An 18,995-nucleotide genomic window follows, 5' to 3' on the forward strand; every position below is an offset into this window, starting at 1 on the left:
GTAAATATTACTGTTACCCTGACAAGATCTCCCAAAATGTGTATCAACCAAAAGGGATTTGCAGTTTAAGAATTATAAAGGATTTGCTGAGGACTGTGAGTGAATGTTCATGAACAAAATAGTCAGTAAATCTGCATAACTATAGTTTATTGTAATTATTTGTATCCAAAGGCTAAACGGACATGGAAGGATATACAGCTTTATAGATCATTATAGAAAAGACTATCCATAGAAAAACATTAACAGGTTTATAAATACAGTATTAGCAAGAGGACTTAGGAAAACACGTTCAGGACAATTTTTAATAATTAACTGAGCAGGTGGAACAAGCTAACCGTAACAAGCTCAGTAAAAAGCCTGAATATGATAGTGTAGCACACCATTATGTCCTAAACATCCATCTCGATATTCCACTGAACCACAGCCAAGAGTGTTTCCTCTTTTTTAAACTGATCTCTGCTCAGAATACTGAGATGCCATGGTGCTGTAATGGGGCTGTAACACTTTTGGTTTTCATTCATTTCATTCAATTATGCAGTGGTCTTACACTAGAAAAAAAATATCATAAATAGTACAGCGCTGAGCAAAACAGACAACCCTTCATTCAATTAATTCCCAGTACAAGTTACTAATTTTCACAATCTTTCAATTATTTAACAGAAGATCACTCACATGCCTCTCTACTAATCATCATCATCAGATTTAGTTGGTTCACTCTTGTCTTGGTCAGGTATTGATTGTATGTTATATTTAGATTTTACAGCCATTTTTTTCCACATTGATGATGTTGGTTATAGAGAAAAATGGCAGTACATTATCTCTATCTTTAATTTTCCCTTTAATAGGGTCTTGAAAGCTACACCTCCTTTCAGACCCATTGTGTTAAGTTGTGGTCTTACAGTGGGATGATACACACATCCTGTAATGACCATTTTGGCTAGAAATTAAACAAACGAAGGGTAGTCTCTGACTTGCACAGTGCTGAAGCTTTGAAGTTCGGCATTATATCATATGGCTGCTGCCATAGTGTTCATTAACCCATGAGCACGGAAGGATGCTTTCACAACAGTAATAGAGTTTCAACAGAGCAACATCTTGCCGGACTGTTTTACACTACAGAACACTACACGATGCTAACTGATCACATGGGTTTACAAAATAGTTACATGACATATCATCAAGACCATAAACCTTGTGACCATGGATATTCAGAACAGACTACATTAAATGATTAAAAGTTAAATCTATGCATAATGACACCTGTAATACATCAGTTGTTCACATAAATACAAATACAGCAGAATAATATGATAGTTAACCAGAATAATAGCTTTATGAAATCTGCTATTTACAGTCAGTCCATTACTGCAGGCTCTAATAAGCTTCATTTACTAAATAGCAAAATAGTGATGGCGGTTTTCTCACCAGCGCTACAGTCTTGTGTTCAAGAGTGACCACCCAGAATCTCTTCTAGGTTAATGTCTTTCATCCAGTCGTCATTGCCTGAACCTGACTTGAGCAAAGAGTCAATGAACTCTGAGTCTGCATTGATCCCTGGTACCGTGTTATCCCCATCCTGCAGGAAATCAAAGGTTAGCCGGCCCACCCGGCTGTTCTGGTAAGGCCCTGGGCTTTGGGCCGGGTTCATGAAGGAACTCATGCACGCTTGCTCTTCGGGAGAGGATTGGCTCAGGCTGCTAACCCCAGGAAGTGGGGGTATGTGTGGCTGGTTTGCTCTGGGAGCAGAGCCCCTAATCGCAGGGTTTAGGGGAATCAATCCAGAATGTGGTGCTACCTGGTTTGGTGGACCGATAGGCCTTGTTGGGAAATGACCATCACTATGTCTTTTTATATCTAAACCTGGCAGTCCACCATTTTGTTTTGTAGCACTCACCCAAATCATGCCGTTATCCCTACTGGTGTTGGTGGTCATTCCGCCCAGTCCCTGGCCTAAGAGAGCATCTTGATTCGCTGCACTGGTCCTTATGTGTTGTGTAGTCGGGACAACACCAGATGGAAAAGTAACCTGTGCGTTTGCTCCCTGGAACTGCGGTTTGTTTGGATGCATCCCAATTTGGACCTGGTTGGTTGGTTGTTGGTGAAGTTGGTTTCCACACGCTGGTACATCTGCAGGTCCAGAATGTGGGTCTGATCTAGTGTGGAACCTTCTGTCCCCAGAGTTGGGCACCATTTTGGATCCCTGTCCATTGGATAAATGGCAAGTGAGGGGTGGGATGTCGCTCTGATCCGAGCCGTTGCTTGTCATCGGAGAAGATGCCAAACCTGCAGAAAGAAGAAGTGTGTGACTGAAACGGTCTTAGAACATGTAAAAAGCCACAAATAACATATAAGAATTGATGGAAAATAAGACCATTGATTACAAAGATGTTACGAGGATCAATATTTATTAATTAATTAATTAAATAATTCAGATAAGATCTGTTGTGGAGTTTTAGCATGTGCTTTGCTTTAAATAAGAGTTCCCCTGAGAGCTGAGTGGGCTTTAATGCTTTGGATGCCAGGGTCTTTTCTCCACCACTGGGAACGATTCTGGTAGTTGTTTCTAGAACGTCACATTTCACATAAACCGTGTAGAACGTCTTTACAAATCAATTATTTAACTCAACGAGATCTCAAATATCCTTTTGTCTTCAAGATCTGTATCAATAAAAATAAGAATAATATACTAAATAATAATAAACAATATTTGTTTCAATAAATACATTACAGCTGCCTCTAAATAAAGATCATTTACTTCATGACTCTAACCAGAACCTGTTCATTCAAGAAGGACCGGCAACAGTAGCATTTCATTTCATAGTATAACTGTACAAAAAAACCCAAATCCAAATGTGTACCTGAATAAAGGGTTGGATGTTGCACTCCAGCAACACCTTGTGGTTGTTTGTAGTCAGGTGGAGGCCTTGTCAGATGTCGGTTAAACTGATCTTGAGTGTTAAATTTCTCCTAAAATACAGATTAGAAAATGAAGAGTAGGAATACTTGTAGTGTACATCATCTTTGAACTGAAATCTAAAAATCCTGATGCATTAGAAAGACTGGGTCATGGTTAGGTAGAGGTGTGTGTTGGGGTTAGACATAGCAGGGGTTTATCGGTGCTAGAAGGACTATGATTATGGGTATTTTATGTTGTTCAGTTTGCTGGAGTTACTCACTGTGTCGTTGGTGTGGTGCTGAGCTTGGTTCAGTGGTCTCTGGCCTTTGTTTGTAGTTTTCTGCTGAGTGTTGGGGGCAGGTGACCGCTGTTGTTGTTGCTGACCAACACCAGAGAGGCAGCCGTTTGCTGTTAAATGTGGTCCTGGTGACATTGCCTATGGACAAGTACGGTAACTTATTGGCAGTGTAACAGTAATAAACCATAAGAGAAAACATTATTATTACACATTATTAACCTGAATATACAGCGGACACAGTGATTATGTACAGTATTCAGGATACTGTAATATTGCAGGTGGGCCACTAGATGGCAAACTAACAATATTTTGAAAAGCGTTTCTCTCTATAACATGCTTTGGGAATTTTCATAGATTTTTGCTTCACTTTATTTATTTATTTATTTATTTATTAATTAACAGTTGTAGGCTCACAAACCATTTTAGAAAACTTTAAACTGAACTAACTAAACCGGCCTTGGCTAACACTGCTAATACTTATACATGCTAACATAAGAACAGTTTGGCTTTATGAACGGGCTCTAATGAAAGCAGTGTCTGTCAATGAAAACTCAGTATTTCATGCTGTAACAGAGCTGGGATTACTGTATGACTGATGGCTCTGATGAAGCCCTGCAGCATTTCTCCCGTCATACCACTCCTATGGGGCACAACCCAATTGCTTCCAGCAAATGACAGATTCTCTCTACCACAGTGCTGAACCGCATAGTGAGGGATAATCTTAAAGGCTTTCGTGGCCTTTTATCTTTCTGAAATGTGTTTTTAATGCAGACAGTGAGATTGTTCAAGTTAATAAAAGTAAACCCTACAATATTACATGATTCATACCGTTTTATAAAAGTACTTAATCATATCCCTGTGGCAATCCACACGACTACAAATACCAGAAATCCATGAACTAATAATGACTTATTAAGCAGAAGATTAAGAGTCAGGATTACTTGTGAACTTGAAATAGCTCAGCAAAGGCTAAGAAAGGTCTATCTTTGCTTGGTGTAAGTACAGAGAAATCATTTAATATGCTCATATATATTGTAGAAATTGTTCCCCCTTTGCTATGTGGCTGTCTAAGATTTTCCATTTTCTCCTCACCAGTTACTGATATTGCCCCCTGAACCTGCTCTGAATACCAATACCGCCAACTGCAGCTGGAGCCCCTATTGCCTCCTGCCTCATACAGATCAGCACTCACACTAGCACTCAGGCTTTTCACAGGAGCACTGGTTTCTCCTCAATAGCATCTTTCTAGACTTGAGTCCATGCGATTCCATAAAATTTCAGAAGACACAGTGGCTCATGTCAGTGAGAAATATCATCAAACAGACATCTAATTGCCTGTCAAAGGTCTTAAGCATGTGCTGTAGTATCCTGGATAAAAAGTTCAGTTCCCAGTTCTGGCAGAAACACAGACTCAATACTACATTAGCACATTCTGTAACCATTCACAGGTGTGTGCTGCACTGTTTACAAGTAGCTGCCACTAATGTAATGTTAATGAAAGACCCGTCAATATTTTTGGGTGTCAAAACGTAAAAGTAATTTATATTCATAAAATCAGACTGACCATATTGTTTCTGTCCAATTAAAAACATGTACCACACAAAATAGTAACTTTATAGGAGCAGGAAAAAATCTTCAAATTCAATGGCAGTGAATGTAAAAAGATTTTATACATTATATATGATTAATTTTTAGGGCGGCACGGTGGTGCAGCAGGTAGTGTCACAGTCACACAGCTCCAGGGAGTTTGGTGTGTTTTCCCTGTGTCCGCGTGGGTGTCTTCTGGGTGCTCTGGTTTCCTCCCGCAGTCCAAAAACACACGTTGGTAGGTGAATTGGCGACTCAAAAGTGTCCAAAGGTGTGAGTGAATGTGTGAGTTTGTGTTGCCTTGTGAAGGACTGGCGCCCCCTCCAGGATGTGTTCCTGCCTTACGCCCAATGATTCCAGGTAGGCTCCGGATCCACCGCGACCCTGAACTGGATAAGCGCTTACAGACAATGAATGAATTCATTTTTTACACAGTGTGAAGGTGTTAAAAAGCGGTGTTTATAAAATGTAGTAAACTAAAAAGCCCAAAAATGGAGATTTATGTTTTTAATTGGTATTTAGAAAGAACAATTACAAAGTGATATAAAATACTCCTAAACCTTTAAAATGTTTCTTACCATTACAATGGACCACAGTTAAAATACCCACACTTTGCAAATAAATAGCTGCTGTCTGAAAAGTTAATAAGTTGTGGTTTACATTCCTTGGTGTACACCAATTTTCCTTTTTGTTTAGTGCCATATTAAAATGGACAGTGAGTGTGGATACATCTTGGGTATACCTAATAAAGTGGCCAATCTTACATATGTTTTTATATTTGTTCACACCTAAATTATATCTGATTGTTAACCAAGTATCCAAGTGGATGATTAACCATTTACTTCGGTTATAGTCCCCAGTTTAAAAAAATTAATAGCACCATTTTGTGTACGTAGCATTGTTGAGATTGTTCTGTAAACACAGCCGTTGAGCTGCTCTGGTTGATCATTGCAAGCAGATATACCTGTACAAAATCTATTTAAGGACATCCCCTGAGCAGAGTCAGCTTTCAGACATTAGACAAAACAGCTTCTGGTTTTTCAGGAAAGAATGAAAGTGTATAAACATCTCAGCAGTTTGCTGTAAAACCAGGTGAAATGTCCTTAGACACAATGACTTCAGAACTGCATCAGCTGTGTTCTTTGATTCTACAAACACCATTTCCAAAAATGTGGGGACACTGCAAAATGTAAACAAAAAAAATGGAATGCAATGACATCTTATAAACCCTGCATTGACTTGAAAATTATAAAAACCCATTATTTTAAATGTTGAAATTGAGAAACTTTGTTTTCTGAAAAACATATGTCTGTCTTGAATTTGATGTCAGCAACACATTCCAAAAAAGTTAGGACAGGTTTGTTGGGACTGTGTTGCATCACCTCGGTTTTAACAACACTCTGAAAAAAATTTGGGAACTGAGGAGACCAGTTGCTGTAGTTTTGGAACTTCAATGTTTTCACATTGTTGCTTGGTAAAGAATTTCAGCTGGTTGTCAGCATGGGGTTATCATTATAGTATTTTTATACATAGTGATTCATAATGCACCAAATGGTTTTCAGAAGGTGACACGTCTGGATGGGTTTAGCACCCAGACTCTTTTACTAAGGAGCCATGCTGTGGTAGTCCATGCAGAATGTGGATTTACTTTGTCTTACTGAAAATAAGCAAGGCCTCCTTGGGAGAGAAAAAAAAGATTTTCTGAATGGCGGTGTATTGTTTAGAATTGTGTAAATATAATGGCTCAGTATTAACAGTGCTTTTCACAGATGTGCATCTTACCCGTGGCATGTGAACTAACACACCATTTTTAGCTTGGAGGAGGAAACATCCATGATTTCCAAAAATAATTTCAATATTTCATTTGTCTTACCACAGGACACTTATCCACTTTGCCTCAACACAACTTAAATGAGTTCAGGCCCAGAGAAGGTGGTGGTGTTTCTGGATCCTGTTTATATATGGTTTCTACTTTGCATAATAGTTTTAACTTTGTATTTGTGCATGGAGTAATGAACTGAGTTCGCAGACAAAGGTTTTGGGAAGTGTTTCTGAGCTCACGCAGTGTTTTCCACAACAGAAAGGTATCCGTCTTAATGCAGGGACTCCTGAAGGCCTGAAGATCACAGCCTGTCGATATGACATTGGGCCTTGTCTCTTTCAATTAAGGATTTCTCCAAATTCTCTGTATCTCTCAAGTACGTATGTACTTTCGATGATGCAATCTCCAGGTACAGAAACATGATTCTTTATTTGTTTCACTATTGGTCTTTCACAGGGTGGTGAACCCCTCCCCATCTTTTCTTCTAAAAGACTCAGCTTCTCAATACATTTTCTTATAAAAATATAAGTTTGAGATATTGTCTTCATAGGATTATCAACTAAATAAAGGGTTTAAAATATTTGCATGTCACTGCACTCTGTTTTTATTTATATTTTGCACAGTGTCTCAGCTTTTCTGGAAATAGACTCAATTTCATGGCAAAGTTAAAGACTGTAAACTCTTTCTACTTTTAATGCAATTGTACATTTATTATGTTCTTCTGCTAGCTTTTCATTTCCAGTGTCTACTTCATAGCTACAATCACTGAATGAAACCATTATTATTATTATTACTATTATTATTATAACCTGATACATTGTAATCCTTGACTGGAGATATTTGACACCGTTTGCCAAATACGAGGACTCATTACTGACATTTGTCTAGCTGAGATGTTGTAACAGTGAAATTCCTAACACAGATCTCCTCATTACAACATGCACAGTACTGTGAGTGCCTGAGAGGTACAAACTGGAGCAAGAGCTTTGCAAATCTGTAGACCTTTCCCTGAGTAAACTCAGTTCGAGTATGTAATCCCATTCACTCCAACACGTTGTGTATATACTGTCAATCACTGTGTTGACACAAAACATTTCCCAGGGCAAAATGGATTCAACTGCAGCATAGCGAAGGGCCATTACTGTGAGAACAGATGTCTAAATGAGAAACTGCCTCCAAAGCCCCACTGTGGAGGTCCCATAGCGAAAGCACTAAAAAGGACCTCCTCTGCCACGGGAGGAATTCCCCGCTTTGACAAGCCATGATGAGGGAGGGTGTGAGAGAGAGAGAGCCTCACTGCAATAGACACTATTCAGAAGTAGCGCTATCTACAGAGATGCAGACAGCTCCATAGAGGAGCTGATTAGGAACTAGCTAAGGTCACATGCTGAGATGGATCAGCCCTGTAAAGTCCAGTAATTAATTAGAGGGCAAGTGAAGAGCGTCGTGTCCCTGCTGTGAGTTCTGATTAACTTCCACACAGAACGTGAGCATGGAGCTTTTTATTCAAGAACCTTGCAGTGAAATATGTACAGTGTATACTGTAGATCATCATTTTTATTACTGCATTAGTGCACAGTAGGTGGGGTCCAAAGATCCAACACCACCAGTGAAACATGGCCCTATTCTGCAATCTTTTCTGACTTAAAAGCAAAATAAGTGTAAATTACAATGTTATACATTTTTTAAATCCAATGAAGCAAAGCTAAACTAAGCTGGGAGGACTCTTAAGAAAGGCAGTCTCTGGTGGTAGTGTTGGGGAGGCCCTTAGGGGGCTCTCTCCTTGTGTTCTGTGTGGATCCCAATGCCTGGGTGCAGTGTTGGGGACACTGTATTGAATAAAGGGTGGCACCCTTTGGATGAGTAATATAACTAAATATCCTTGGCCATTTCTCTCACCTCCTCTTTACCTAAATAAAAGATGTGGGGAGAGTGTACTGCTTTCTAAGTTAGGTGTCTAGAAAAGTTTTAATATCATTTATTCTTTCTTCAGAAATCTGACCTTCAGTATAAAGTCTTTAAACATGGTCAGTGATTAACTTGTCATTACTTGTCTTCTCTCAAAATTCTTAAACTTCTACAACTTTGAATGTTTTCTTTGAATTCAGAACCCTTCTGTAGCTACATTATTAATTGTGAAAGAATGTGATGAGATTGCTAAGGATTCAGTGCATCTCAGGTCACCAAATATGGAATGTAATGAGCTTCTTTCAAATACTACATGGATTAGGCCATCAGTTTTCGAGTAAATCATCTGGTATTCTGTATCTAGTTTCTAGAAAACATCATGTAGTAGGTGACCTAACACACATAGTATTTGAAAGAACCTCAACACATTCCATTAGTTGTGTCATCAGCAGACCTCAATCCTCTGAAGCTCTGGATATTCTAACTAGTTTATAGACGTTGGGAAGAGAAACGAACTCATACATTGTTTTGTATTATATCCAGTTGTAGCCACCGGCCGAAGTGTGGCATGTTCCACTGGACTGAGCTTGTACGGCCGGTGTCTTTGTTGTGAGCTGAGTGAGAAGCAGTGCGAGTTCTGTTAGTGTGGACGGCTGTGTAATCCACTCTTTTGTCATCCCGATGTGTCATAAAGCTGTTTTCCATCTCAGCCTCACTCTTCCCTCTTCAGCGTGTTGTTAAATGAATACCACATGTGGCCGTGGACTCCATAAAGGAGGGCTGTGATTTAAGCTTCCATTCTGCCCCGCATTACAAGCAGCTGACAGGACTCCAGGCCCAGGCCCTTGCTTCCCTCTCTCTCTCTCTCTCTCTCTCTCTTTCCCTTACAATACTACAATACTTCCTGCAGTCTGGAGGCAGGGCTACCATCCCCAGGGAAAAGCTCGGCATCTGGACTTGGCCCCAGATCGCTTTCCCAGGAAACAAGTCCTTGCCTCACTGTGGAGCTCCAACAACCTGGCACCCCCAGTGTGCACGCACACACACACACACTTTCTCACTGAGAATACGGGTGAGGGTGAAAATGAGGGGGAAAACTGGAAAATGACAAAGCTGTGAACTGTGAATATTCTGGACAGAGCTGAGAATAAACTTGGGAAAGTTTGAAGTCTAAATTAGCCGAAAGGAAACAAAGTAAACAAACTTTGAACCTAGAACATTTTTTTATACAAAGAAAATAAAGGTTCTACCCTAAGCTTATTACTCAGTAAGTAAAGTAATCTGGAATGTCTGAAAGGGCATGTGTGGCTCATTAATGTTCTGTTAAGACCAGCTTTAATCAGTATATCTGAGTAATATGAACAATAACATGTGGCATCAAAATAAGGCCAGAGGTTTTAAAAACCAAAACGCAGGATCCATGACCAAGAAAGTATTTTCAAAAAGGACATTGAGAGTAATAATGAGAATTTAAAAACAGGTTTGTAAACACAATATTTACTCATTTATTAAGTATTTGCACTTTTCATTTGGCTTTGGCTCAGTTATTTCTTGAAACAATGTCTTGTTTCTGAGCTTTGGACCTGTTTTGAGGGGGTAGAGGGTGGGATCTAGCCAGCCACTGGCTGCTGGACATAAGCTCCGCCCACTATTTGAACAGGAGTGTGTGAGTTAACTCTTTATACACACACGCACACTCTCTACCAGGAAATGTAGCATCACCAGCAGCCAATAGCTGACTAGATCCCACCCTCATGTCAAAATAGGGCCAAGGTTTTGGAACTGAAAGTGAGACTGAGAGGATCGTAAAAGTTCAAACACAGTTTTATTTAACTCTCAGTATAATAACAGTCCTGTCATATTCAATGTTTAATTTGACAGTTATGGATTCATATTCCTATCCTATCCTATTCCTATTTTGAAGCCATACGAAATTTCTAAAATCTATCGCAATATAAAGTGTTTCAAAAACAAGCATATTTTTTTAAATGCATTCTCAATATTTCATTACACATTATTTACAGCATTTGTCACTGACTGACGTTCATTACAGAGCCCTGTCATCAGTTCATTACGCTCAATTTTAAAGTTAGTTTAAAAATATTAATATGGACAAAGCCAGTATTATGTTACTTTTAGTTATTGGCAGTTTATCTGTGGCTTTTTTTCCAATTGTTCATATCGTTATCTGAATTATATTGTATTGACCAAAATTAAGAAATATATTGTAATATAAATTTTGGCCACATCGTCCAGCTCTAATCTACACTCAGAGGTTCAGAGAAAACATGTTAAAAGATTCCTTATAGACAAGGTGCTGTACAATTGTGAATGAACATTAGCAAAAAAGTGAGTGTTTGACTCTGGAAGCAGATTCATGCTGATGACCCACACCAGTGTTCACAGAGCAGATGGAGGGTTTTGTTGAATGCTAGATCAGCACTGACTCTCAGATTCTTCATGAGTCACAGATCTCACCTTAAGTCTTTTCAGGCAGGAAGGTGGGTTAGATGTCAGTTCTAACCCCTTCTCCACTGGTCTTTTATGTCTAAGTGCTGTGCACTGTTCTGCATGTTTTAACGTCAGTTCATTTCAAGTCGTTTAGATTTTGATAGATTCCATATTTCAGTCTTATTATTGCCAGTTTAATCCTGTAAAAGGTGGTGCTGAACCTTGTGAAGGGCCATGAGAGAGAGAGAGAGTCCTCTCTCATCCAAACCAAGAGCACACGAAGCCCTCATTCAGATATTGACTTGTCAGCATTTCATAAGAAAAACCTTCATCAGAAGTATCAGAGATCTTGCTTTAAAATATTTGAAGTTTTTAGGCCACGCAGGACTCTGTGTGCAATACATCACACTGTCAATGCACTTTCTCAAGCAGAGACTGAACACAGTGCCTTCCCTCAGGACTAAAAATGATTTCTATTGGATTTCCACGATAGGCCTGAATACCACAGAAAATATGGATCTTAGTTTTGACATACTTAAGCTGACGGCCGATTACTAGGCTGTGAGAACTAGAAAACAAGAAACAGAAACCACATCTTGGTCTCTTTAGAGGCACTCTGCGAGTTGCTCCCAGTGGGAGGAAGTTCAGTGCTGCTTGTGAAGGTTCCACAGGGATCGTGGCACCATTTCTGGACCTTTATTTCCATGGTATTACTAATTCAGTTGACTGTGGGAAGAGTCTCAGCACTCCCATTTTTCTCCCTATTGTAGCTGAAGCTCTGGCTTTGTTTTCATGTCTACAGTACGCTTAACACTATCAGTGCTGTATCATTTCTATCATCACTGGTTCATCTATGGTTTCACTCCAGAGCTTCTGAGAACTACTGCTGGTTTCACCATGATTTAGGTGTGCAGGGTGTATGCAATCTTATATCACCAGAGCAGAACAAATCCTTGTATCTCCACTATTTAGTTTATCTTTTAAAATATAATTTGAAAAGAAAAGCCTTTTCCAAATTTCATGTCCAGTGGACTATTACAAATTGAATCAAATGCATTTTATATCAACTTTCATTCAAAATTAAAAATATTTTTTGGCCCTCTTTACATGTCCAAGGTTTTAAACTAACCATGACAATATTCATCAACCACTTTTGTCCTTTTCAGGGTTGTGGTTGTTCCAGAGCCTACCCAGAATCACTGGGTACAAAGCAGGAACACAGCATGCATGTAGTGCCAGTCCATCACAGAGCATCACACACAATCACAATCACTCAAACCTTTAGACATTAGACCAACATAGAGGAAACCCACACAGGTGGAGACCATTAAACTCTTTTCCAACAGTGACCTGAGGTGGGGATTGAACCCACAACTCCATGATGGAGTTATGTGACCACGACACTACCCGTTACACCACTGTGCTGCCCTACTGTGTTATAATAGGCACAATTTAATTCATATAATATGCTGTTTACAAAATATAATTGAAATGTCTTTACAAATTTTTCATTCAGGTATTATTAACATTTTTTTGTATGGATATTTGGATTTTTTTGAAGTGGAACTAAAAGCATTAAGGATTGAAAACTCATTAAATCTGAACACTATTTAGTAAAAGAGTAAAATCTATCACTTCATTAAAATTTCCAAAATGAGTTCTTTGAAGGTATGAACTTTATAATGGCTCTATGTGGCTGGATTCATAATTTGAACAAAAAATGAGGCATGAGGAAGATGGTTGTCTGTACTGAGGCAAGGTGAAATCAGGTGCTGTTTAGTGAAGTGTAGCAGGGGAACTTTAGAGACATTCCAACTACTTTTACAGTCAGTATTGCAGCAAATCTTGTTAATAAGAGGACCATTTGTTCATTTATTTTTAAGCTATTAAAACGATATATTATTTAACATCCCTTTTCTTTCTTTCACTGAATCTATTTTTATTTGGAGGTCAATGGTTTAAAAACATAGCTGTAAACTACTGCTGTATTTGTTGTATATTTATTTCTGTTATTTGAACTGCAAAAAAAAAAAAGAAAGAAAGAAAATACTTAAGGCAAAAGCAATAACAGACCTAGTGGATGTTCTTTGGGTTTTACTTGTACCAACACATAGAAATGACTTGATTCTGAAACCTCCAGAGAATGTTCTCTACTTGATAAATCAGCAATTTATCAGCTGAAATATGTTACTGAATTAATCATTAAAAGTGACTAACAATACTCTTATGTAGCTGCAAAAAAAAACTCCATTTGAAGCCACAAGAATAGTATTTCTAAGTGCAGAGGTTTTAGATAAATATGTACTCAATTGCTGGGGAATAGTATGGGAAATATGTAAACAAACAAGTTGTAGCTTCTGCTCACAGTGTCCTGTTCACCGAGATCTGTTTATGGAAATGGGTTACCAGAGCCCCTCTTGTGTGGTTCATGTTATCGCTTCACACAAAGCTAGGCGAGAGATACTGTTTGTACTAAACTGAAAAGGGGGATGTTCTAAAGCTCCCCAATCATAACAAATCAGTGGTTCAACCTCCGGCACCGGGCTAAGCAGATTACTGTCATTTTCCACAACTTGTCCCTTGCAGCTAACAACCTCCAATTAGCAAATCCCGCTGTGCACATCTATGCCCTGGCGCTGAGCGACTGTGACAGGCGGAGAAATTAGAAGTCTTGCGTGTTAATCCACCACACTCTAGCAAGCCAGGACCCTCGTCAAATCGCTTTGAGGGGATATACATATTCAAGATGCTGGCATACAAACAACAATCACAGCAGAAACAACAGGCTAACAGCACAGTTACAGCTTGGAGTTACAGCTAATAGGCAGGCTGCTAACAGCTAGCAACTCAAACATGTGAACCCAAAAATGCATTTCCCCTACAAAGACGTGCCAGTTTAAAGCAGACAGATCATGCTGAATCAGTGTATGTGCTAGTTCTTAGCACCGCAAGAAAAAGTACTCGGGATACTGGGATTCCATTAGCTATTCCCACAATGGTTTGCCAGCATTACTTGAAATACAACTGATACTGTCAAAGTAGCCTTCAATTAACAACAGCAATTTAATAATATTCCCTTTGTCTCTGGAGACATCCTACAAAAATAAACAATAGAGGAGATCGCCTACAGGCCGAAACGCACTTAAGATGCAAGAAGATACTACTAGCCTCCTGACAATGTGCTAAAATAATATGCTTGACCGCTACTACATAAGTGCACTGATCATTTTATATTACTTGTAAAAACAAAATTATTTTTCTCTGAAAATACTGAATCAGGGTTATTAGGTTCACACTACCATCACAGTCAATTAACAAGTTCTGACAAGAAGCACCATAAGGGTTTGGGCAATATGATGCTATTTATTAGTACCGTAATACATTTTATTACTTAATAATTATCAAAAAGTTATATAAGTTGTGTTATCTCAATCTCATTCAAGAATATTATGGATATTATCAGTAGTTTAAGAACAAAGATACTGCATTTTTTATATTACAAAGGGAATAAAACTGGGGCAATTTAGTTACCTTTAATGTTATTTATTAGGAGCATGTTTATTAGTGGTATTACTCTTAAGTCTTTTCCAGTTCAATTTCATGATGCATTTTTTTAGTTTTCCATATTGCCTACTTCAAAAAACTAACAAGAAATATCCACAACAAATCAGCAAATATACTGAAAACTAATCTTTCCACATGACTTGTCACCAAACAACATTAGGCTTTCTTACCTGTCTTTGAGCCATTTTGAAGTTAATTCCTGGAGCATGCTGGGTGAGAGCAGGCCTTTGGTTCAAAGGTTTGGGCGGTAGACATGATGGCGACTGCATAGCCAACTGGAACCTCAGGTTCGGACCACCCGTAGACGGCTGCTGCTGAATGGCTTGTTTGCTTTGTGACCCTGCCAAGTGGGGAATTTGTTGGCTTGTTGTGGAAGATGCTGCTTTAGGGGTGAAATGCAGTATGGGCTTACTTTTGAGCATCTTCATGTCTGTGGGATTTGATGGGTTGTATCCACTAGGCTTGAAGATGCAGTTGGGTATTCCTTTGCTCTGACCAGTGTTCTGAGGGCTTATTCTGGGCTGGTTGCTGATTGCTTCCTGACTAAAGGAGGTGGAATTGGAGTGTCCACCTATGGTTGAAGGCCAGTTTCTCACACTTCCAGCCTGGCTGTGCTGCTGCTGGTGGTGGAGGAGAGAATTGGGCTGCTGTTGGTTGGCTGCCATTTGCTTTAGCTGCTCTGCATGAGACATCTCAGGCCATGGTGGCAGTCCTCTAGAAGGTGTCCCTGATGTTTGCGACACATGACTATGGTTCATCTGCCCAATGGGAGATGTTGATAAAGCAGTAAATGAAGGTCCAGCAGATGCTGGCCTAAGTTGCGGAGAGCTTCCAGAAGACTGGCCATAATCAGGCGAGTACTCGGTCTTCACTGGTTTATCCAAATGTGGGCAGGGCTGGGCTGCCCCAGCCGAGCTGGGACGAAGATCTAAACCAAAGTCGTCATCTTGCTTCAGCATCTTCTCCAGTTCCAGGTCATTGAGAGGTGGCACTGACTTGGTGAGTTCATCAAAGAGATCCTGAAGTTCAGGATCAATCTGTCCCCCACCTTCATCTTTGAAGTCAAACACCATCATTGCAGGATCTGATGACGACTGGCTGCAGGGTGGAACATCGATCGGCTCTTTCTTCATCTCTCTGAGAGTCATGTTGAAGATATCATTTCCTATACCGTGGGGCATCCAGGGGTCCTTCCGTCGAAGTGTGTGGCCTAGACCTACAGACTCTGATGAGCTTGCAGAATTCCCAGAGTTCAATGCACAAAGTGCAGGATGAGGAGCACCAGCCTCAATGCAAAGACGCTTGAAATCTGGTGCCGCACCAACGCACGAGGGGCCATTCTGTTTAGGAGTGAATCCAGAAGGCTGTCCCTCATATCTTCTTCTCAGTGTACTCTGGATCTGGAAAGGCAAGGAATCAAGTGTTAATGGGGGCATTTGTTGAACTTGTTTTTGGAGTAAAGTGTCTGCTGCAAATATGTTTAAACAGCTCTATAAGGAATGATTGGCAATTAAAGTGGAAGAGTGCACCGCTGGAGCATTCTTCAAAAGCTTTTGGTCTTGCTCCCTCCACTTAGGCCAAAGCGAGGCCAAATTCTGATGCCTGAAGGAAAGTGCACATAATGTAACAAGACCTTCTCTATGTAATTAATGAACTCTTATCAAAACACGCTTTGATGTTGCAAACCAATTAAAATTATGATGAGCGTTCTAAATATTAGTGTATGAAAAATGTGGCCCCGCAAAAAATTATCTTTATGTAAATTGATCCAATTTTGTAATTTGCTGCCAGGCTTCTGACCATTTTGGATGAGAAGCAGAAGCTGAGAATTAATCTTCTCTTTTATTACATCTTCACTTTGATTACATTAATAAAATCCCTTCAAGGCTTAGATGAGGAATAGCTACCTGCCATTAGGTTTCATTATACAGAACAACAGTACGCTTATTGTGAAAATATGATCAGATAAGATTTTGCACAGTACTAATATATATATAGAAAACAATAGCAATAACAGTAGCAGTATGAATAATTCAGATTGTCCATGAAGACACCCAATATATCCCAGAAAGCACTTGTTTGCTGAAACATGGTATACACTGGTACTCCCATTCCAAAAGAATAACCTATTCCAGCCACCAATGCCTGTTGTTGAGAATGAGGAAACAGTTGCATCTGAGCATCCAAAAACGGCCAAACTGTGATCTGGAGGGAAAAGGAGGACGACTGTGCACAGGTATCATTTACTGTCAAATACACACAGGGACAAATGAAGTGTGACATTAACAGAAAATCAGATTCGAAACCCCTGCATTAGCTGAGCAGATAAATTTAGCCATCAGATAGACGCCGGAGCAGCTAGACAAAGAAAGCCTTTATCTGTTTGGCTCATTTGCATGAATTATATTTCCCCCTGTTGGCTCACTGTAAAGATAGCAGCATACTCCTTTGTGTGCGAGACTGTTCTCTTTGTCTCCCGTGTTTTAATTTATGTAAATGAGACCAGAACAATGACTCATAAGTCCCATTTAAGTGCGGAAGCATTCGGAATTGCAGTCGAGGACACAAACATGGTAACTTGTGTGCAATCTTTCCATGGGCCGAAGAACTCTGTTGCCTTGATACTGTAATTGAGAGCATGCTAGAAATACTCTAGAAATAGAAAAATAATCCAACCAGCATTATTTCAGTCCAGCTGCAATTTTGCCCAACCATGAAAATGCGTAATTATTCAAATGCAGTCTGACATTATTACCCAGGGAGAGATAATGTGTTGGATACAACATTAATATTTGTGCAGGGAAGGGGTAACAGAGGCACAGTTCACATTGTAGTGGCAAATTGGAGGCTTTTACATTTACTGGAAATATTACACAGTGGTGGGATGATTCATGCCTTCAGGGTTGGGAGTGAGCACTGTCTCTCTCTCTCTCTCTCTCTCTCTCTCTCCTTGCCTATGCTGTTTACTGTGAATGGCATGCTTACATCAATGTCTAATCACCTTCCCACTGTCTGACTCATCAGGTTAGGGATGACTAACAGTGAAAACGGTGTCAAGCAGGTTCACTAAAATGTAAAAAAGCAATAAATGAAGCTTTTAAAAATTCTTGCACAGTAGGACAAACAGGCCAGTTTAAAAGCTATGGATTAATACTGTCATTTGTTCAGTGACCACTAAAAAGTCAAGATAAATATAACTCAAATGCATTAATATAATGAATAGAAATATGAAATAGATTCAGTATACTAGTCTCATGCAGCTGTCCAATTATTCGCAGGGGCTTTAAAAAATTGAATACATCCTAGATGTGTCGAGAATGCCGTTTTGATGCTGTATACTCATGAATAAGGAAATAACATTTTGACAGTACCATCAACAGCTACGTAAATATAGTCCTATTAATGTCATTAATGTTAGAGCTAACTGTTCTAGTTACTTAAGGCAGCTGATATATTCTGAGCCTTGCATTTCCTAATAAAAGCCTAGGTAAGTACAACTACTGATAAACAACAAATTATTTATCGTTACTAAGGGCACATGAAATGGAATCGCAGGGGCTCCCAGAGGCTGCGTGAGTGATATGCGTAATGCATGCAGTATTGTAGTAAAAGCACAGTGATGGATGAATAGAAAATTAGAAATGTCAACTCAGTACTGTGGCATTAACAAAAAATTATAAAACCATAATAAACACTAGATTTATACCAGAATTTTACCACTAACTCAGCGGGATCTTTCTTAGAAACTCTCAATTTGCAGTTAAAAGGACATACTGTAGGCTGAGCTGTTTGCATAGACCACCTTCAGCATCTCATCAACAGCCAGTTTTTGACCAAAGACCCTCATTATAAAGAAAGGGCGGAAAAAACTAGCAACAAGGCTGTGCTTTAAATGCTCCTTACAGTTTCCTCCAGCCCATTTTTTTTACATATATTCTTTAATAGAAGACCCAGGCAAAAACACAGCTAACCAGCAGCATCAGTACAGAGTGAAGAGCAAAACAAATCCAAGAAAAACTAAGAACCAAGGTCACATTCCTTGCTGCACTTCACTTGGTACCAAACAGTGTTGACACCACTGATTGTGGGTGGATCTGAAACACAGTGGAAATGCTGAGGCAAGCCTTTCCCACAAGCAAGAAGTGCTGAACTGAATGGACTTGAATTGGTCTGACACCAGCACAGAGTGCCACTGCCCAGTTTTTAAAGTAACCATGAAGACATATCAAATATTTATACGCACAGACAGAAAAATGCAGAAGGAGAGACACTACGGAGCAGCCTGTCTGAAGGAGAAACGACCGACTTGGCTATAGCTGGAGAAGCCGAGCTCCACTGGCGTGCTAACCACATATGAAATAATTCCAGTGTGTTCATTTTGGCAGAGAGGTCGTGCAGAAACAGTGGCCTCTATTCATGGGAAATCCTCCTGACGGATCTACAAGTGATCTGAAAATAGATTTTCTGAT

The 18,995-nt window shown here is 39.5% G+C and overlaps 1 protein-coding gene across 1 annotated transcript in view; it reads right to left on the reverse strand.

The window, feature by feature from the left end:
* Positions 1-142: 142 nt before the first annotated feature.
* Positions 143-18,995, reverse strand: part of zmp:0000001236 (mastermind-like protein 2) — a 54,024-nt gene continuing 35,171 nt past the window's right edge. The window contains exons 2-5 of the mRNA XM_066678787.1: positions 14,697-15,926; positions 3,177-3,332; positions 2,859-2,967; positions 143-2,283 (exon numbers count right to left, since the gene is read on the reverse strand). Of these exons, the coding sequence (XP_066534884.1) occupies positions 1,445-2,283; positions 2,859-2,967; positions 3,177-3,332; positions 14,697-15,926 (2,334 nt within the window). The 3' untranslated portion in view covers positions 143-1,444. The remainder of the gene's footprint in view (positions 2,284-2,858; positions 2,968-3,176; positions 3,333-14,696; positions 15,927-18,995) is intronic.

Source organism: Hoplias malabaricus, chromosome 1, assembly GCF_029633855.1.
Source record: "Hoplias malabaricus isolate fHopMal1 chromosome 1, fHopMal1.hap1, whole genome shotgun sequence".
NCBI classification, from domain to species: domain Eukaryota; kingdom Metazoa; phylum Chordata; class Actinopteri; order Characiformes; family Erythrinidae; genus Hoplias; species Hoplias malabaricus.